Source organism: Petaurus breviceps, unplaced genomic scaffold (assembly GCF_028583685.1).
Source record: "Petaurus breviceps papuanus isolate PSGF00001 unplaced genomic scaffold, PetGlider_PUasm1.0 151, whole genome shotgun sequence".
NCBI classification, from domain to species: Eukaryota; Metazoa; Chordata; class Mammalia; order Diprotodontia; family Petauridae; genus Petaurus; species Petaurus breviceps.
Window position 1 is genome coordinate 31,221,331 of NW_027185712.1, and position 23,102 is coordinate 31,244,432.

At 33.1% G+C, this 23,102-nt stretch overlaps 1 protein-coding gene across 1 annotated transcript in view; it reads left to right on the top strand.

The window, feature by feature from the left end:
- The window catches only part of ADCY2 (adenylate cyclase 2), a 586,315-nt gene that overhangs the window by 431,586 nt on the left and 131,627 nt on the right, over positions 1-23,102 (top strand). Inside the window, exons 5-11 of the mRNA XM_069076933.1 lie at positions 1,638-1,786; positions 7,336-7,447; positions 10,908-11,035; positions 18,308-18,466; positions 19,099-19,231; positions 20,276-20,452; positions 21,994-22,037. Coding sequence (XP_068933034.1) covers positions 1,638-1,786; positions 7,336-7,447; positions 10,908-11,035; positions 18,308-18,466; positions 19,099-19,231; positions 20,276-20,452; positions 21,994-22,037 — 902 coding nt within the window. The remainder of the gene's footprint in view (positions 1-1,637; positions 1,787-7,335; positions 7,448-10,907; positions 11,036-18,307; positions 18,467-19,098; positions 19,232-20,275; positions 20,453-21,993; positions 22,038-23,102) is intronic.

The following is a 23,102-nucleotide window of genomic DNA, read 5'->3' on the forward strand; positions in this document are numbered from 1 at the left end:
AGTGCTTTGCAAAACTTTAAGTGCTGTATATAGTTAGTTATTGTTACTACTGCTGCTATTCTGATGATGATAAAGATATCCTGTAGGTACCTGGAGATTTGGGTCTGGAACACAAAATAAAGACTGATCCTGGAGATACAGATTTAGGGGTGATATGGATATGGATAATAGCTGAAGCTGTGGGAGGGAGCAGTCACAAACGATGGAACTGAAGCTGTAATTCGAGTCCTTTGACCACCTATAAGGAGAAAAAGTAGGCTATTGGGAAACATGCACTTTTATATGTGGTTTGCATATCATATTATAAATTATATTATCACATGCACATTATATATGTGTGTATTGGCAAACACACACACACTCACTGTAGAAATGCCATTAGAATATGTTAGCCAAGGACTTCTATTCTTGTAGCCACAGTGCTTAAATACAGTACCTAGAATATTGTAGAAACTTAATAAATGCTTATTGACATCAACATCTCTCTGGAGATGTTATTTGAAATATCCTTAGTAGATTCTGGAGAATCAAGTGTTTTCTACACTACCAAGGTGAAATACATTTTAAAAACATATACCAAATCTGATACAAATTCTTTTTTGAAAAAATTTTATATAGACATATAAAATAGTCATATAAAAAAGTTCTAAATCATTATTGATTAAAGAAATACAAATTAAAATAACCTTGAAATATGATTTTACACTTATCAGATTGACTAAATGATTGAAGGAAAAAGTGACAAATGTTAAAGATAATATGGAAAAATTGCAACATTAATGGAATTGAACTGTTCCAAACATTCTGGAGAGCCATCCAGAATTATGCCCAAATAGTTACTAAACTCCCTATACCCCATGACCCAGCAATACCACTAGTAGGTCTGTTTCCCAAGATGATTAGGGAAAAAAAGGAAAAGAACCTATATGTTCTAAAAGATTTGTAGCAGCTTTTTTTGTGATGACAAACAACTGGAAATTGCACTGCCCATCAATTGGGGGATTGAATGACTGAAAAAGTTGTGGTATATGATTGTGATGGAATACTACTGTGCTATAATGGATAGACTTGCTACCTTTATAGAGATTGTTTTATGGTGAGTTGATTACTGCTTTTCCTTCAATTGGAATCACTGGTAGAGCTACGTGGATGGATCTTTATTATAGTGGATAGTCCAGCTGTGACTGCCTTTGTGGGGAAAATAAAAAGTGGCATCTTGGCAAACTTTTACAGTACAACAAGCCATATACTTTGGTTCCCAAGTAGAGTAACCACAAGAACAACAAAAGACGAATGTTTTCTTTCTTAAGTTAACCATGTTCTGGTATGTGAATGGCATTTCTCTTTCAATAATTTAAAAATTCAATTTGAAATATAATCTCCTTGGGGAAGAAACTGTGTCTTTCTTTATTCTCTGCAGGGCTGAATACATTCATGAAATTCAATAATAATAAACAATGTAATAATTCTCTCTGCCCACGGAAAAATTATTTTTATATGTTTTTGTTGATGGGGACCCGGGCCAAGATGAGTCCTTTTAAAATTCAATGTTGATTTTTTTTAGTTACTATTTATACAATGTTAGTTATTTGAAATATCCTTAGTAGTTGTTTTTATTAATCACTACTTTGTTCTAGGAGCGTCTTCTGCTCTCTTTATTGCCTGCTCACATCGCCATGGAAATGAAAGCAGAAATCATTCAGAGGTTGCAGGGACCCAAAGCAGGCCAGCTGGAAAACACAAACAACTTTCACAATCTCTATGTCAAGAGGCACACCAATGTGAGGTATTGTGCTTTGTTCATGTTTGTTAGCAGGATTTGTTGAGCCATCTGGTCAAAGAATGAATTGATTTCCCTATGCCTGTGCATTTGAAGTCCAGATCTTAATGTTATATCATTAATTCTTATCTGTTATCCCTATGATCCTATCCCTTGTTTTAATGTGTATTGACAAAGTGACTGTCACCTTCATATCTGCTCTCAGGGTTTTTGCAGTCATAGAAAACACTGAGTAATTTGAGAGTCTCTGTACTTTCTTGGGATATTTTCCTTTCCCAATCATAATTCTGCTTTTTCTTAAATGAATATTATTGAAAATTATTTAGGTCCAATTTTTGAAAAGCACATTAATGGAAACAAGTTAGTGTGGCAAATGAAGTGTTGGATCTGGAGCCAGAAAGACCTAAGTTCAAATCCTTGTTCACTCACTTAATTGTTATATTAGTAATAAGTGCTACTATTACTAAAATTATTTTTAGTACTATTTAATAATAAATTATCATTAATAGTAATAAATATTACTAGTAACTAATATGCTAGTGACTTAGGTAACTCATTTAACTTAACCCTGCCTTAATTTCCTCATCTATAAAATGAATGGGTGGGATTCATTGGTCTCTAAGGTTCCTTAAGGTTCTAAATCTATGGTCCTATGCATTGCTAGCTGAGAGACTCTGAAAAATGGTAACTCCCCAAAAATCCAAAAGCAAAAATGAGTGTGCTTTAAGGAACTAGTAAAAGTATGATACTTTAACCATTGACTAAAAGCATATGAAAGAACTACTTAGCATTAGCATAAACATCAACAATGTGAGTTATCATAAATGCTGTGCTTAAGTGCTCTGAAACAGGGTAATTAATATATATGTTGCAAATTCAAAGCAACTTTTTAAGATGCCAAACAGACATTTAGTGTAATTCAAAGATCATTTATTAACACTAGCTATGTGCCAAGAGAATCCCTATCCTTAAGTAGTGTATGGTTTACTGTAGAGAAATATGTACACAGAGAAGCACTTACAACTATATCAAAAATGACTGAAGACTGGGGGTTATGGAGAGGGTCAATCAGGAAAGGCCTCATTTTAGGGTCCCTTGAACTGAATCTTGAAGGATGCTAGGGATTCTAGTAGATAGAGATAGAAATAAAAACAGAGCATTCCAGGCATGGGGGATAGTCTGTGGAAAGGCCTGTGGACAAGAGAAAATGCTATATATGGGGAATGTTAAGAAGGCTGGTTTTACTGGGTAGTAGAATATATGAGAATTATTATGAAATGAGTCTACACAAAAAAAATTGGAACCAAATTGTTAAGGGTTTTAAATGTCAATCTGATGATGTTTTTTATCCTAGAAGCAACAAGGAACCATTTAAACCTCTTGAGCATAAGAATGTGTTCAAATCTGTGTTTTAAGAATATCAGTTTGGGGCAGCTAGGTGGCGCATTGAGTAGAGCACCAGCCCTGGAATCAGGAGAGCCTGAGTTCAAATAAGACCTCTGGCACTTAACACTTATTAGCCATGTGACCTTGGGCAAGTCACTTAACCCCAATTGCCCTGCCTTCCCCCCTCCAAAAAGAAAAAAAAAGAAAGAAAGGAAAAAAAAGAATATCAGTTTGGTTAATAGGTGGAGAAAGGACTGGAAAAAGGCAAGACCAGATTGAGAGAGAGAGAGAGAGAGAGCAATCCATCAGATAACAAACAATTACTGAGAGCCTATTATGTGCTAAGCTCTGGGTATCTATAAATAGATAAAAATGAAACAGACCTTCTGTACCACTGGATGCTAATTAGGAGACCACTTAGTTCCTTATTACAGTAGCACAGGTAAAGGTGATGAGAGTCTAAATTAGTGAGAGTTTCTATAGTACAGAGAAAGGAAAAATTTTAAGAAATGGATATTCTTTCATATCCTTTTTACACACAAATCCACTAAATGTTGAAAAAGAGAATATTTTATTTGGCCTTTTAAATAATTTTGCAACAAATTAGATAAGTTGCTGATCCTTAGTAATCCTTTTCTGGGCCGTGGACTTCTTTGGCAATCTGGTGAAGTCCATAGACCCCTTCTGACAATAATGTTTGAAAATGCATAAAAGCAAAATGCATAGAAAAAAACAAAAGAAACCAGTTGCAGCTATCTCTTCCACACTGTGCATGGGGATGAAGGGGTTAGGGATGGGTTACCCCTGATACCTGGTAAATCTGTGTAAAATTTTTTGGCTCTCCTTTTGTACCAGAGAAGAAGTCTGATTCTTTTTCTTTTTCTTTCATGGGGTATTTACAGTAGCTTATTGTAAAATTTGGGTTAAGTATTTGATCACAGGCTCTGTGTCATCTGTTGGCCTTCACATGTTGTCTGTGGCTTCTGCAAAACTCCCCCCAAATTTCCATTTAATGTCTTATGTTGACCCACGACATATCAAAACCACAGTGGGGAAATTTGCAATGTGGAAGGTGTAATTGTATATTGAGATGTAGTTATAAAATATTTTTAAGTGAATTCATGGACCCCAGGTAAAAAAATTGTTTTATACAAATGGAGCCCTTCTCCCTGGATGATAGGATGTGCTCCTCTAGCCTAACTAATGTCCATATCACCTCTCCATCTGGCTTCTGGGAGGGAATATTCTCCAGGGGAGTTCTAGGCTTTATCATGGGGCAGTTTCCATGAGCATCAGGCACATCTATATTCTGTTTAATTATTGTCAAATAGAATAATTAAAGATTCCACAGAACACTGGAAGAAGGTGGCTTTGTAAAGGATGAACTAAATGCCCTCTTACAGAAATGAAAGGCAAGCAAAATGGTCTTTAAAAACAAAAAATAAATGTATCTCACTATAGGAAACATTTCTTTATGTTATAATTAAAGTTAAGCTGGCAGAAATTTCTTAGCACAAAGAAAACCTGATTAAATAAGTTTCTGGAAAAATAAGAAATGAAAGGATTACAAACGTCAGCCTAACTAGGTATTGCCGGCTCTGAAGGCCCAGGATTTTACTAAAGGGCAGCATTCACAGTGCCTGATAAGGAAGAGTATTCAGCCCAAAGCTATTCTTCTGCCTCAAATGTAGACCAAAGTTCAGCCATCATTCTCTAATCCCTATAAAGGTTTGTAAGTGACTGATAATCCACACTTGTAAAGATAAGCATAGATTTAAATGAATGGAGTCCCAGGAAAGCAAAGGTTGAGTCCCATAGCAAATATCTTTGAGTAAACATTAGCCCTGATATTCCAGGGTTAAACAGAGCTTTGAATGACTAAAAACAAACACAGAGAGCTGTTAAACAGCACTGGGAAATCAATGGCAGGCAGGCTAAAATTTGGTGAAAATGATAACATGGATCGTGTATTTTAAAATGACTTGAAAAATATATGAAATTTAAACAAATACACAGAGATATACACACACAAACCAACCAAAGAGGGCAAATGGAAAGTGAATTTGTGTTCTCAAAATGGACTATACAAAATATGTTACTGTTCATACTGTAGAATAAATAATGTTTACCTGTTGGCTTAGGCAAAGGAGGGAATTTTACATTGTTAGTGAATCTAGGCCTATCTATACAAAGTATGCTGATAAGTGAGGCAGAAGCTGAATTGTTGCTGTTGTTTTTTCCCTGGAATGTATTTTATTTTTCTATGTCAGCAATCCCTGGTTCACCTGACATAAGCAACCCCCTTTTATGAAGCAATATGATGGAGGAGAGATTAGTAGATTGGAGTTGAAAGAACTTGGGTCCATAATACTCCTCAGATATGTAATAGCTCTGTGACCTTGGGCAAATCACTTTAATTTTCTTTAAGATTTGGTTTTCTAATCTATAAAATAGGGATTAAAAAATAGCACTTCATAGGGTGGTTATATGAATAGATTGAGTTTTTAAAGCAGTATATACATATAAGCTATTTATTTTGCAGTAGTTATCTTGAACCATTAATGGCAAGTAACATAAAAAAGCCCTTTATGTTATAGTTGGGGGTGAGCAGGCAGGAGCAGTGTTTCCAGCTGACTAATCCAATGACAACACATTAGAGAATTCAGTAAACTAATTGTTTGACAATTCACTTGAATAGGAAAAATCAGTGTTGATACATAGAATAAAAGTGAGAAGACAGACATATGCAAACATAATTATATTGATGTTGGTCTAAAAAAATTAAGTTCTGTTTAGTTACTCAAGTAAGTGACGCTAAGTACATTTTTTGACCTGAGTCTCTCAGATTTGATATAAAATGTTCCCCTAATGTAGCAGGCTGTTGTCAGCCCTCCCTTTCACTTTCTCAAGTGTAGAACCAGAATTCAAATAGTTTTCTTAGGCTAAAGCAATTAGGTAAAGATGGAGGACCTTGAATTCATTGTTGTGTTGTTAGTCCTTCATTCTCAAAGGGGACTGATGACGTCACTAGAACGATGTCTTTACTTGTGTATGAATTGAATTGAAGTGAGGCTGAGCTGTGCAAAATCATCAGCCTCAAACTCTCCTCCAGAGTCATCAGAATCCAGTGGCAAAACAACTGGTGTTGGCACACCCTTGAATTCATACCACATCACAATTACTTGAAGGAATTTGGGCTAATTAACCTGGAGAAGAAAAAAATAGGGATGAATGTGAGAGTTCTTGTCATATATTTAAAAGTCTATCGTGCCAAAAAAAAATGTGACTCGTCCTTTTGCTCTCTGAGGACATAACTAGGAGGGATGGGTATATTAGAGAAATATAAGATAAAATACTAAGTAAGGCTTGAGCAGGAAGGTAAGAGGGGTGTATTCAATGGAAAAACACATCTTAACAGTTTAGAACTATCCAGAAGTGGAATGAGCTGCCATGGTAGGTGGAGGGTTCCTCTTCACTTGTCCTTAAGATAAGGTTGGATGGTTGCTTGGGAATATAGTAAAGGAAATTCCTTTATGGGTACAGGATAGATGGTCTCCAATTTTATGATTCTCTGAGTCACCATTATTATTATAGATTTCATTGAATTGTACTTTATTCTTATAGAATGCTTCACAAACATTAATATCTTTTATTCTCACAACAACCTTCTGAGGCAGGTAGTGCAAATATTATTCCTGTTTACAGATAAAGCAACTGAGCCTGAGAGATTAAGTGAAAGGTCACTTAATAAATAAGAGGTAACTATGGCACTCAGTCACAAATCCAGGGATCCTTCCACTATTCCATGTGGTCTGGGAAGGTCTTCCTAAGCATATATTTTACTATGTCTTTTGCATAACTTATTTTTACTGGCCTCCAATAATGAGACTACAAATGTTAATGGAATCATGACCAACAATAAAGCACAAAGTTCAAACTAGGAAATTAAGCATAAAAAGTAGATGGTTGTTTTCCATCTTTGAACCCAATCTCAATGATCTCTGTGTAGGTTTTTGCAAAGGAAAGTATTCAAAATAAGGAATAATCCAAGAACCTGCTCAGGGAAACTATATTCTTCATGTGAAATTAGTAAGCTGGTGACCATTTAAGGGGAAACATTTTTTTCTTAGTAAATATGTTTTCAATCACTTATTCCTTTATTTTGATAGCATATTATATGCTGACATTGTTGGATTCACCCGTCTGGCTAGTGACTGCTCTCCAGGAGAATTGGTGCACATGCTGAATGAACTCTTTGGAAAGTTTGATCAAATTGCCAAGGTGAGTCACTGATGGGAAGAAGCACCCTCTGCTTCATTGAATTGCTCCTGATCCTTCTTTTTAAAAGTTCACCTTTTCAGAAAAAAAATGCTGTCTGTGAAACCATTTGTAAGTAAACCAACTACCTCACTATGACAGTCTTTCTTCTAGAGATCCATAGCATACCTCTGCAGTGATGAATACCACTTTCTTAGCTAGCACAGCATGAAATTACATTTCAGCATAAATCAATGGTTGCCAGTGCCCTGCAGCAGAATTTTGCGTTGCTTTTCATGAGTTGATTCAACCTCACAGAATGATACAAAAAATGAAATCAAGTGTAAACAATGGGTGGGGACAGGGAAATAGGAGAGAAAATGGGGAAGGAGAAAGACAACATTTCAAACAGGTGTACACTTTTGAGAAACTAGAAATTAGTTAACTACTTCTTGTTTATACTTCAATAGACCAACAGTCTGATTTCTTCAACCTATCCAGAACCTAGTGAATAATAATAGGTCATAGCACATTACTAGAAGCTTAAATTGAAGTGATACTTTATACCAAAAAAGGGCATATTTTCTCATTTTTATTTTTATTTTAATTAATTTAATTTAAATAAATAATTTTAAAATGATAAAATAAATTTAAATATATAATTTAAATAAAATTTATTTAACTTTAAATCACTTTAATTCAATTTACTGCATTACAAGTAGCTATACAGTGCAGTGAAGTGAATAGAGTGCTAAATACAGTCAGGAAGACTTGAGTTCAAATGCAGCTGTAGACACTTGGTAGCTATATGCCCTTAGCAAGTCACTTAACTTCTGTCTGTTCCAGTATAGTACAGTATTACCTTTGTTTTTTTCTGGACTTTAGTTTTGTAGCACCTACTCTAGAACCTATCTCCTGAACATGACATTCACAGGTTACAGGTTGAGATCCCCCAGGAGATGTTGTGAGAACAAAATGAGGTAATATTTGTGAAGTGCTTTAAAATGCTGAATAAATGCTAGATATTATCATATAGGTTTCTCAAAAGTAAAAACTAATTTGGCTAACTGTGTTTTACTACCTATGTAGGATTTGTTTCAGAATTTTCTATATGCATTTATAAGTCAAGAAGCTAGGAACATAGAACCCTTACCCAAAGCCTCCTCGGTTTGACAATTTTTTTTAACACTTTCATATACATAACTCATCAAGAATTTATCTTTGTAAAACTATTGTTACACTCAAACCCACTCATATTCCTTTTTTTTTTTGTCTCATTTGACTCCTTTGCTACTTGGAACAATTGGCTAAATGGAATGATAAACCAAGTATCTTCTGTGACATAGGACTTACCTTTAAGCATTTGTGGTTTCACTTATGTTATTCTCTCCTTCAGTGTAGACAAACTAGTAGCTGTGAGATGACATCTCAAAGTCATTTTAATTTGTCTTTCTCTAATCAATAATGATTTAGAGCATTTTTTCATATGACTGTTACATATAGCTTTGATTTCTTCATCAAAAAACTGCTTTTTCATATCCTTTGACCATTTATCAATTAGGAAATGATTTGTTTTCCTATAAATTTGACAAATTCGACTTAAGGAGGGAATAACATACATACTCAAATAGGTATCTTATCCTACAGGAAAGTAGAGGGGAAGGGGATAAGAGGGAGAATGATAGAAGGGAGGGCAGATTTGGGGAGAGGGTAATTAGAAGCAAACACTTTTGAAAAGGGACAGGATCAAAGAAGAAAATAGAATAAGTGGGGGACAGGATAGGATGGAGGGAAATATAGTTAGTCTTTCATAATATAACTACTATAGAAAGATTTTGCATAACTACACATGTACAACCTATATTGAATTGATTTTCTTCCCAGTGGGGGTGGGTGAGGTAGGGGAAAGACAGGGAGAAATTTTGTAACTCAAAATCTTGTGGAATGAATGTTGAAAACTAAAAATTAATAAATAAATTGGAAAAAATAAATAAATTTGACAAAACTCTCAATATACTTGAGACATGAAACATTTATCCAAGGAACTGTCCATAAATTTTCCCCAATTTTCTGCTTTTCTGTTAATCTTGCCTATATTGGTTTCATTTTTACAAATGTAATCAAAATTTTTCATTTTATTCATGTAAAATGTTAATAGAAAAGAATTTGTGAATAATCACAAATTCTTCTTCTAGTCATAAGCTTGAGAGATAACATGCTCCATGTTCTTCTAATTTAATTATGCTGTCTCATTATATGTCTGTCATGTATTCATTTTGACCTTATCTTGATAAATGGTGTAAGATATTGGTCTGCAACTAGTTGCTGCCAGACTACTTTCTATTTTTCCCAACAAATAGTGAACTCTTATCCCAAAAGCTTGAATCTTTACATTTGTCAAACACAAGGTTACTATAATCATTTATTACTGTATATCGTATTTCTACTCTTTCACTGATCTACTTTTCTATTTCTTAGCCAATACCAGATAGTTTTGATAATTACCACCTTATGACACATTTCTTTACATTTTTGTCAATATTTCCTTTGATGTTGTTGTTTTGTACTTCCAAATTAATTATTATTATTTTTTCTAGAGATTCATTGTTAATAATGAAATTAAAATGGGAAGTATCTCAGGCAAACAAGAGCTTAGTACACTGAGTTTAATGCAAACTTAAAACTATGGAAAATTAATTCATTTGCTTTATTTTTATGAATTTCATATTCTCTTGAGATTCAGAATCTGTGTTTATAAAGTAGCAGAGGGAGGCCTTTTTATGATACAATTGTTTGCTTTCTTACACTGGATCAATATAATGTTATCAGGCATTGTTAAACACAGAATTTGTCATCTGAAATAGACATCAAAATAAGTACTGGCTTCTATTTTTTATTTTCTGAAAGAAGAAAGGGGGCATAATGGGCAGACTAACTCAGATTTAAAATTAGATTTAAGATAAATAGGCTTTTTCTTTCTCCTTTTATGAATATGTGTATAAACTTTTATGAGGAACTCTAAGTTTATTTTCTATAGCCATTTTATCTGCATTTTGCTTATATTATGGCAATGGATATACAATAGTAGAAACTCCTTAATGGAAAGTTAGAAGTGAGAGGAGGGAGGGTTGCATTGAAAACAATAGAAAGGGTGAGGCCAGAGTCTATTGACAAAATAGAATTTAATTCTTTTTTTTTTAATTTATATGCCAGCTTCTGAGTAAGTATAGACCAGTCTAGATCATTCTGCCCACTCTCCTGCTGTCCCTTTCTCTCCTTACCTTCTTCTCCTTTCCCAAAATGGGTCAATGAGTGAGAAATGGCAGTGGAAAATAATTCTGACTTGATTTTTTTTCTTTCATCTAAAGCATAGATGTCCATGTATTATTATCAGTAAGAATAAAAGCCTTTATATCACATGAATCTAAATATAATACCAGTATGCAAGGACTTTATGCTACTTCTATCATTTTTTTTCTTTCAGGAAAATGAATGCATGAGAATAAAAATTTTAGGAGACTGCTACTACTGTGTGTCTGGCCTCCCTATATCTCTTCCAAACCATGCCAAGAATTGTGTGAAAATGGGACTAGACATGTGTGAAGCCATAAAGTAGGTGCAAAGAAATGTTTACTCTTAAAATTAAAGTGACCTAACATTTTCATACTTGGATATAGTTTTTTACAATAGTTATAGGTACCTTTTTTTTAAAGTTCAGCATTATTTGTGATAACAAGACTAGGAAGAAAGTGTGTGTTCAACAGCTAGAAATTGACCAAATAAATTAAGGTCTGTTAACATAATGGAATAGTACTATGCCATGAAAAATGATGAGTAAGAACAATTCAGAAAAACATGGAAAAAACTTCAAGAAGTGGTACAGAATGAAGAAAGTTGACCTAAAATAATAATAAATGTGATGACCTCAGCAATGTTAATAAAACCAGCTTGGAAAGACAACATTCAATGTTTGTACCATACTGCTCAAGCTCTCCTTTCTATGAACCATTCATACCTCTTTTTTTCCCTTAGGGGATGTACTTTGTAGAATGGATTTTTTTCAGTGAGTGTTGGGAAGCATCTTGTTTCAAAATAAAATATCCATCTTTTTAAGAGTCATGGTACTGTAGAACATTAAAGCTGGAACCTTAGGTTACTTTTAGTTCAAACCATTCGTATCACATATGAGGAAAAATTTATCAGTATATTTCTACCTTAAAAAATTGTTAAAACTTTTAGAAGTAAAAAAAAAAAAACATAACCGTAAGAAGAATTAGAGCTAAAAGGAAGCTTAAAGATTGTTTCTAGCCTAAATCCCTCATTTGGTGATTAAGAAAATTGAGGCCTACTCTGGAATAGCTGGGTATCACAATAGCCAGGCCTGGTCTCAAACTGAAGTCAGTAAGATATGAGTTTAAATCCGGCCCCAGACACTTACTAGCTGTGTGAGCTTGGACAAGTCACAAGCTCTGCTTGCCTAAATTTCCTCAACTGTAAAAAGAGGATGATACTATCACAGACTTCAGTGGGATGTTGTGAGGAATAAATGAGAAAATGTGTATGAGTCACTTAGCACAGTGCCTGGCATATAGTAGGCACTAAATAAGTGCTAGCTCTCACTATTATTATTGTTGTTGTTGCTATTATTATTTGATTCACTGGTGGAGGGAGGGGCGCAAAAATTTAGTTTGTTAATTATATGACACAGGAATAGCAACTTACCATTTTTCATATTGCTATTTTAAAGCACATAATGTATTCTTTCTTCCTCAACTATTTTCACTCTAAAATGGAAGAAATAATTATGTTGTGCATCCTAGTCCTCTACATTCTTCTGTCAATGATTTTAAAATGATTATATTATCATATTAATATACAATATTATACATTTTATAATCAGTATGTAATATTATTATTATATACTATAATAAATCTTATTTTTAAAAATTCAAGTAAGCCACATGTGAAGATGTCAGCATATACATGTCAGCATATGCATATGATAGAATCATATATTAAGAGACAGCTAGTAGGGAATAACATAAAGTGAGGTGAAGAGTGATTGAAAGATATTTACAAATAAGGTTTTTCTATCCTTTCAGCTTTCATAATGAGACAGTATTGGTATGGGGTAGAAGGAAGAAGATGGTTTCAGTCTCACATCTAACTTCTCTCATCAATCTTCATAGTGTTACAGGAGCCTTGCTTTCTAACTTGGTGCTAGTTCTCATACCTTGTTTTCAGGAAAATTCAGTTCATGAGCACCATAGGAAATATAGGAGGAAACGGAAAAGAGGTAAAGTGGGAAAAGAAAGAGCTGATCAGAGGAAGAAGAGGGAATATGAACTCACTCTCATCACTAGCAAGCATCTGAAAACACTTGGCTTCTTCATGAAATTTAACTTTCATTTCCTTGAAGTCAAAATGTCTGCTTTGTGTCAAATTAAAAAAAAAACTTTCTTGAGCAGGGTGTCCTGCTTTCTGGGTTGAATTTGAGGAGTATTCTTCAGTCCTGAAAGGAAATTTGATGTGATTATTAGAAAGGTAAAGCAAAGTGGAGTCAGGAGAAAGCCTTTATAACTGAAGGATTTCTTCCCCCCTTCAATGTCTTTTCAAAATCAGGTGGAAGAAAATCTTCAAAGGACAAAATATGTAGTTAAATATTGGTTTTTTTCGTATCCACTCCACAGATTCTCTGAGGGTAATTATGTTACAGTTATTTCTACATATTCAAACTACCAGGAAAATTAAACTAGAATCCTTTTATTATATTATGCATTTCAGAAACATATTTCATATGACCTTGATCAGAAATCTTGATAAAGCAAATACATGAGAAAAAAGTAGAAAACATAACCAGGTTTGTTTTTCATTGGCTCTTTAAGTCCAGTTGAAGGGAACTGTTTCTCTGTGTGCCTATTAGGGTACTTCAGGGTATTCTCTTAACTCTGCTATCTGCCACACTGAAAATTGATTGGGTGACATTCTTTGTGATGTGGTATTTTGTACCTTTACAGATTACCATCAGCAGGCTTGGAAATATTAAGATTCTCTTACTGGTACAAAAGTAAAGAAATACATCAGAAATAAAAATTAGAGAATGTGCCTGATTTATATAGTTAAATATTTATGGATTAAAAATATGTACATTTATGTTTTATGCTGTCAAATTTCCAAAAGGATTGTACATAGCTAGTTCATTGGTATTTCTCAAAACAAGAAACATATCTTATATTGGTATTGCAAATTTAAAAAAATTATATAAATTTTTGATGCAGCTATTAGGTTATATCTACAAGAAATCAAAGCAATTGTTCCATTTAATCATTATAGTCAAGATCAGTCCACATGAAGGAATTAGGTATTTGAACAGCTGCTTTAAGAAGCTTGTTGTTTAACTAAATAGACTAGTACATTCAGCCAAAATATTCAGTCTATTAGTCTTGCACAGGCTTAATGTCTTCCCTTGGCTAGGAACCTAACTTGACTTTTTCTGGCAATATCTGTGTAACTGACAGTTAAAATTGTACTTTCTCATGAATATTAAAAATAAAGTGCAAGATATATTCCTATGATAAATTTTTTAGGATTATTGCTTTAAATGCCCACACTTTGAAAAAGGAAGCCCAGCAATTTTTTCACAAATTACTCACCAAATTTGCCTCACTCCCCTAACTGGTTGAACAAACCTTGATAGTTTTTATGTTTTAAAAAAAGTTATTCTCTTGGGGGCAAATGCTTTCTGTATGTTCTTGTGAATTATCTTTGTTTCATACTAAGTGAACCTGTTTTCTCTGGGTCAACAACAGGAATGGTGACTTTGAGCTTAGTTTAATACAATTTTTAGAAGTTTTTGGTTTCCCCTACAATGACATAGTGTCACTACCTCCACTTTATGCTAAGGAAATAAGCAGCTCTGATTTTCTTCATGTTTTCTCCTGAAGTACAATTCTTTCATTGTCTCTATATTGAAGATAACAACATGAATACAGTGTGACCATATCTTTTTATGTATTATCTTCATGGATATTTTATATTTATATTGAATTATAGCAACTAATCGTAAATCCAATGCTATATTGGATTTTTCTACTTTTTCCTTTCTTCTATGCTTTTGATTTAGATTAACTATTAATCAAAAAGTCATGCCATAGTCATTTTTAAAAACCTGTTATTTGAAACAATGATCTTTAAGATGAGTAATGTGGTATATTGACTGCTAGAATGATTGAGGGCTGGGCTTAGAGTTAGGAAGACTGAAGTTTAAATTCCACATCAAACACTTGCTGTGTTACCCTGGACAAGTCACTTAACTTTTCAAGCTCCTTTTCTTATCTGTAAAATGGGGGGTGGGGGAAGTAATAATATCAACTCCCTCAAAAGATTGTTATGAGAGTCAAAGGAGAAAATATGTAGAGTTCCTTTATAAACCTTAAAGCACTATATAATGCTAGTCATCATCATCATTATTATCATTATTATTATCATGTAAAATACTGAAGCTTTTTAAGGAGAGTTTTCTTCGATGTTGACAAAGTGATATCTATTAGCTAGCTGTGTGATATTATCTTGCATACCTTAGCTTTTATGTTTTTCTAAAAAGACTTGGGGAAGGAATATTGTGTTCTACTATTAAGTTTCCCATACTGATAAAATCACAGTTTTGTGTTTTGGCATTTTTTCATATTAGCATGTTGTGTTTATACAGAACTAGGTATTAAGGATATGAAAAGGTAATTCCTTTTGAGGGAATTAAAATATGCTTGAGAAGATAGGACATACATAACAAAAATACAAGTAATAATTTTATAAATTTGCATGTTCTGTATGCCAAATGAATAGTACGAACAGTAAGTCCTACAGGAGTTTAAGAAAGGAAGAAAGTAGTAGGGTATGTGTGTGTGTGTATGTGTGTGGTATATATGCACATACACAAATATACAACTGTATACATGGTGTGTGTGTATGTGACCTGGTGCTGATGGGAATGAGTAAACTAAATACAGGATATAAAAAGTAGATGTTATGGAAGACTTCCATCAAAGACGGAAACCTAAATGGGAGGCAGACTCCCTAACAACTACTTCAGGAGAAAAAAAAACTGGTTTGTACTACATCAAAAAATCCAATAATAAACTATGTCAGAACTGCACAAAAAATCATCCAGAAAGCCTATGGGTACTAAAAACAATTCCCTCAAACAAAGTAAGAACCACGTGCCATGAGTAGCCTGAATGTCTCTATGGCTGGAGACAGCAAGAACAGAAGAATCCTCTGAAAAAGTCCCATGGTGGGGACCTTGGAAACCTCAGAGACAACTCCTAGAAACCTAACACTCTGTCCTGAAATGAGAGAATGTCCCTAAAGAGTCAGCACTGAATCTCAGCTATTCAATGTGGCTTAACCAGATGTTAATACTCACACTAAAATTTTAACAATTGGTCTAAAAAGCTGATTTGAGCTGAATACAACATACTCCTGCACTTAACCCCAAGAGGTAGAGGTCAGCAAAGAACCCATGGAATGCAGAGCTAGATGAAGCTGGTTTGACCAATGCATCTAAAAATTCAGCAGAGGTTCAAGTCTGACCTTGGAAGAAAGCCCTAGTTAAGGAACTAAATCTGGAAAGATGAATAGACCAAAGAAAATGTTAACCATTATTGAATTACTATAAATAAAGAAATAAGCATTTATTAAATGCCTACTATATGTCAGGTACTATCCTAAGCATTTTCTAACATCTCATTTGTTCTAAACTAATCAAATCTAACTTCATAACAGCTGTAGGCAGAGACTCAAAGGAAAAAAAATACATTATCATCTACTACATGAATACATAGAAGTGAAATAAGAGATAAAAACTGAAATAAAAACTCTAGAAGAAATCATTTTAAGGACAATAAGTTACTTGGAAGAAAAAGTGGTAACTTGTCCAAAAAATGAACTCCCTGAAAAGTAGGGTAGACCAAACAGAAATTAAAGACTTCCTGAGACAGTGATATATATTAGAACAAAAGCAAAATATCAGAAAAATAAAATAAAATTTAGGGTATTTTAATGAAAAACAAGTAACCTGGACAACAGGTTAAACAGAGATAATTTAAGAATAATTACACTCTCTGAAAACTATGATTTTTTAAACCCTGAATGTTATTTCAAAAAAATCCCAAAGTTAAACTGCTTAGACATATCAGAACCATAGGACTAAGTAAAAATAGAAAGAATACACAGATCACTTTCTGAAAAGAATATCTATACTGCCCCCCAAAAAAAATCTTAGAGATGACAGAAACAAAAATCAGAGTTCCCATGTTAAACCAAAAATACTATAAGCATCCAGAAAGATGTTTAAATGCCAAGTGATTAGAGTCAGGATCATATAAGACCTGGCAGCTGGTACTGAACTTATTCTGTAAAGCTAGTATAATCCTACAGGGCAGGGGGGAGGTATTAACCTCTAATTCAGTGGTTCTCAGAATTTTCATCTCAGCTTCCCTTTAAATTCTTAAAAATCAGAGGACACCAAATAATTTTTGTTTCTGTGGGTTATAGCTATCACTATTTACTATATTTTAAATTAAAACCTGAATTTTAAAAAATACTTAATTCATTTAAAAATAACCATAAACTCATTATATGTTAATATAAATAACATTTTTATAAAAATAGCATTGTTCAAAACAAAAAAACATAATGAGAATGGCATTGTTTTGAATATTTTGCAAACCTCTTTAATGTCTAATTTAATATAGGGTTCTCATATCTGCCTCAGTATTCAGTCTTTAAAATATCTTCTTTTGACTGAAGTATAAGAAGAAAATTTGGACTCACACAGATATGTAATTGGACAAGGAAAGATTTATTTGATTAGACAAATACTGTCTGAGTATTTATATGGAAATAGTTTTTACCTTGGGGACCCCAAGTGTCCTTGGACAAACCTCTGAGAATTGTTACTTTAATGGAATAGAGGAATTTAGAAGCTACTCAGATGAATATGCCAGAACTAAATAGGAACTTTGAAGTAAAAAAAGAGATGAGTCCAAAGAAACCTAGAAATAAATGACAAAAGAGATGATTTCTGGGTACTGTGAATTGACCCAGAGTTAAGTGAGCAAAACCATGAAAACTATTTATATAAGAATGTTGTAAGGAAAAACAACTTTTGAGAGAATTTTTTTTTAAATTATGATCAAATAAATTACCAATAATGTCTCCAGGGGGATGTATGATGAAGTGTTTGTGGTAGAGGGTAAAGGGGACATGTCAGGGTTAGTAAAAATGATGCCACAATAAAACATAACAATTGGAAAAAAAATTTTAAATGCACAGAAGAGAATGGGGGAGAGTTCTGAAGAAAACACAGACAAGTAGAATGATTTTGAAAGTAGCATTTAGAATGTACTGTATTGAAATAAAAAAGAAGCATGAAATGTAAATATGTAGCTTCATATAAAATCCTCATTTGTATTCTTATTTCAAAAAATAGCTCATTTGGTTACTCAGGTTAATCAAAATATTTGTAATCCTTTCTCCTCCTCATACTTTTTATTTTCCAAAAATGATAACTACCCTGTTCTTGTCCTTCTATCAAGATATTTTGTTTAACTAGTATGGACACTGCTGTATTATGCTGTGCTCTGCCCTTCCTGAAAGTCCCTAGTCTCTGCCTTTCAGTTAACCTCTGTTACAGGGAGTAATACAACATCTCTACTTTGCTGGCTTCTGGCAGTTGTCTTATACAGCATAATAGGGTTGGTGAAAGCATTATTTTTAAACTATATGAAAAAATGTGATAGAATGTCAGCTGATGTGGTTACAATTAGGGCATGGGGAAAGACAAGCTATTTCATCTATTTTATACAGTTTTTTTCTTCTATTTAGGAAAGTAAGAGATGCAACTGGAGTTGATATCAACATGCGTGTGGGAGTACACTCTGGGAATGTCCTCTGTGGGGTAATTGGCTTGCAGAAGTGGCAATATGATGTCTGGTCTCATGATGTTACACTAGCAAATCACATGGAAGCTGGAGGTGTTCCAGGGTATGGCAAATTGACTGTATTAATTGCTTAAATCCTCATTCTTGACCTGGTTCTTATTTGACAAAATCCTCTGCCCCCAACATATATTTATAAGTTATTAAATAGATATTGATTATTATATTTGAAGATCTACTTGGTTAAATTATTTGTCTTTTGTCAGAAAACTGACAGTTAAAAACTTTAATTTTATTCCTAATGTTTTAATATAATTTTCACCAAGATTATTCTTTGATTTGAGCATTGAAAAGAAAAAATGCTTTGTATGTGGCTCATTGCACTTCCTTCATAATCCTTTTGCATACACTTTATCAAAAATCTGCATGCTTGCAATAGAATTGGATGTAACCAAAATTTTCAGTTGGTACAAAAATTCAACTTAAATCTTCTTGTTTCTGTATATGGCAGAGAGCACTTCAGTACTAGTTACTGATGCTGCTGAAATAGACATCACAAGCTGTTAGATATTGGACATACCCAGCCTTTCATTCACATTAAGTTCTTATATGTACATATAGCTTTCCTTTCACCACTAAAATGGGAAAATAATTGTCAAAGTAAAAATTATTTTAACATCACAAACCACCAAGATAATTTTCATATTGTCCTGATCAGGTTTAAAAATATAATTGCAGGCGTGTTCACATTACTTCAGTCACCTTAGAGCACTTGAATGGAGCTTACAAAGTCGAAGAAGGAGACGGAGATATCAGGGACCCATATTTGAAGGAACATTACGTCAAAACCTATTTTGTGATCAATCCCAAGGTCAGTGTTGATATGAATAGTCTGTAGATGATTTTAAAACTATTATTTGTAAGATAAAATTGTCAGAAAGAAGACAACTGAAATGTAAAGATTTTAATAATTTTGTAAAGTTTATATCCCAGTAATAAAGTCCTGGGAATATAGAAGGCTCTCAAGAAATATTTATGGAATTGAGTTCAGTATTTCTTCTTTATGAGCCCACAATTTTATCTTTTTAATTTTTATAAAATTGTGTTTATTTTTCTAACCATTAGGGGGAAAAATTTTTGGAGTCACTACACACAAGCACAATCTACAGGACTAACTTGAAAATGGCACTGAATTTCTGAATATATATGCATTAATGGTGGCTTTGAACCATCTGTTTATCAAGCTTTATTAATTATTCACAACTTATACTAATGGACAGTGATGCTTTAATAGATGGATATCTATCCATCTATCAACACTTTTTAATCATCTATTACATGCAAAAAGCACTGGTATACAAAGACAGATACAACATAGATCTTACTCTAAAGGAACTTAATGGTGAAGAGGAAGATGTAAATTAATAATTGCAATACAAAGGAGAATATGAATAATTTTAAATGGTGAATTTTGTATTCTATAGCCTTTTTAAAAACCAATAGTATTTCAGAAATTTTCATGCCAAATAGGCTAAAATAATTTTTTATTGTTATTTTGGTGTTTGAAAGGATACTTTTCAGTTTCCAGGAAACTTCCTTTACCTGAAACATATAACTTCCTAAAGATTCTAAATTGTGTTTTACTATATCTGTTGAAAGTACAATAAGGTAAACTGATTAGAAGCAGATTAACTTAAGTAGGTTTTTATGGAGAAGATGTGTTTTCAGCTGGGTTTTAAAATATAGTATAAAAGATATATAGCTAAAGATATTAGCAAAGAAGATGAAGGAAAAGACTTATTTATTAAGAAATTCAATCTTAACCTTGCAAAAGTCATTATATATATTGTAATACATAAATGAATCTAATGCTTTGAATGTGCAATGTGCTTGCTATTTTATTTTTTGCAACCAGGGAGAAAGACGAAGTCCTCAGCACCTCTTCAGACCCAGACATACATTAGATGGAGCCAAGATGAGAGCATCTGTCCGCATGACCCGGTATTTGGAGTCCTGGGGAGCAGCCAAGCCCTTTGCACACTTACATCACAGGGACAGCATGACAACAGAAAATGGCAAGATCAGTACCACAGTATGGACTTTTTTATGTCACTTAAAGTAACATGATTATGAGAGGAAGATATATTTTCCCAATATTAAATATTCCACCATTCCTTGACATATTAATTACAATCCATGTTGACACATTTTTACTTTCCTTTTCCACAGAGATCATTGTAGATGGGTAGTTTGTGAATTAGCACCAATTCCTGCATTCTATGAGTTTTGTCCTTCAGTGACTTTAGTTTCAAAATCCAAATGGTCTCAATTTTGTTATTTTTGATAATAATACTGAATCATTTTGTACTGAGCATAGCAAGGAATCTCATGCATCTCAGTAAAAGGAGCAAAAGGCATGAAGCCATTTGTGTTTAGGTCATATCATGGTGCCATATTTTCATTATCAATATCAAACAATCTTCATTACCAGAAGTTTTTCTGTATACGTGGCATAAACATACATGCCCATATAAATGTATATATGCACACATAAATCTCTCTCTATATATATTTTTTTCCATATACTGCAATTTAGGCATATCTTTTATATATTTGTATATGTTAATAAGTCATCTGTGGACTTTCAAAATTAATTTAACAAGACTAATTCAACAAGCATTTAATAACCCACTCTGTTCAAAGGACTATGCCATATGCTAGAAGCAATTTGTAGCTTGTTGAATTTTCTAATCTAATAAAAACAATCTCTCCTTTTTGGCATGACATCTCATATTGTCACAGTGGCTCTTGTAGGCCAGAGTCATATTCCATGTAGAACAGTGGTCCCTTTGCTGCTACATCAGAACAGTGTGCTCCACACACTGTCATTTCTTGGCTTTAATTAATCTGTGGAATGGAATTGGATAATCATTTTCTATTGCATGACTGAGTCTGCTCACTTTGATTGCATAAGAAGTTATAAGGTTTTACTCATGAGACACAGATCTAACAAGATATTATAATTTAACACATTTGGTCCTACTCCTGTTATACTCTGTAGCCTCATCTGTATTCTATCATTTCCATGGGCCTTGTTTATTTTTTTTTCTTGAAGTCTTGTTGAACTGTTTTGTAGTCAACACCCTCGATGTCAAACCTGTTCTTTGGCAAAATTTCACAATGTATTATGTATTTGTGTTTGAAAAATATTTTCATTTTAAACAAAATCCTTTAAATATCTGTCTAGCCACAAACCTAATAAAGTTCCAGTCATATTTAATCTCACCATCACTGTAGAATCAATTGCTTGGGACCATACCTAGAAACACCTGGATGAAAGGGAAAAAAAATGTAAAACCATACTAATGATACAGATGTTTACAATTATGCATGTAAACAATACAAATGGGAAATTCACTGCTTTTTTTCACTTTTAATTAGGGTGTCATGGTGACCGGTATACAGTTTTGAAGGATAAGGGTCTAGTTGTCTGTAAGAATTATTTTTCAGCTACCTACAACTTTCCCTGTGAAAGCAGATGGATATGTGGTGTATATGTTGTCACTGTTGTTTCACAAATTATTTTGTGTCATAATCTGTAACTAATACATATTCTTTTTTTTTTCCCTCCAGGATGTGCCAATGGGTCAGCATCACTTTCAGCACCGCACATTAAGGTACATCTTACAGTTTCAAATAAGTATAAATGTACTGCTCTCATATTTCTGGAAGGTTTAATCTATTGTCATCATTTTTTAAAAAGCTGTTTCCTTAAAGAAATGAACTGTTTGGACTGCTTTCAATTCTGAAAACAAAATAACATAATTTAATATCATTTGAAGAAGAAATAATATTGATAATATCCCATTATAAAAATTCCATGGGATATACAAATTGTTTTGTTGAATAGAACTATGTTGAAATTAATACATGACTAATACATGTATTTCTTCCTTCTAAGATTGTCAGATATTAATTCCAGTTCATCCTGTGTGTATATATACACATATATAAATATATCTACATGTATAATATATAATATATACACTATATAAACACAATGTATATACCTGTGTACTATATATGTGTATTTGTGTATATGTCTGTGTGTAAATGTGTGTGTGTGTGTGTGGAGAGACAGAGAGAGACAGAGACAGAGACAGAGACAGAGAGAGACAGAGAGAAAACAAAGTTCTATATTGTCTCTCCCATTGAATTGTGAGCTTCTTGAGGGCAGGGACTGTTTTTTTTTTCTATGCCCAGTACTTAGCACAGAATGTCAGAAATAGTAGGCACAAAACAAATGCTTGTTGACTTGACTTTTAATCTAAAGAATATTCTGATAAAGCTGAACCCAATCTCATCAAATTTTCTCCCATAGAATGCAAAATCCTTTAAGGCAAGCAATGTTTCATTTTTGTCTTTGTAATGAATAAAAACAATGAACAAAATAAAATAAAACCAAATTTATTAAAGTTTCTGCTTTAGATACATGTATATATACAGAGATTATTATTTAGAGAAAAAGGGTAGTGGTGAAAGGGAGGAAAATCTGTAGATGAGTGAAAAGGACAAAGAGAGATGGAAAAGATAGTATTCTCTAAGACTTGAAATAAATGATAAAAATGTATTCATAAATGTTTTATAAAAGAATAAAACATTTTATCCATTTAATTGATAGTAATGTTGCAAAACTGTAAATACTGGCAAATTTTATATTAATACATCAATCTACACTATAA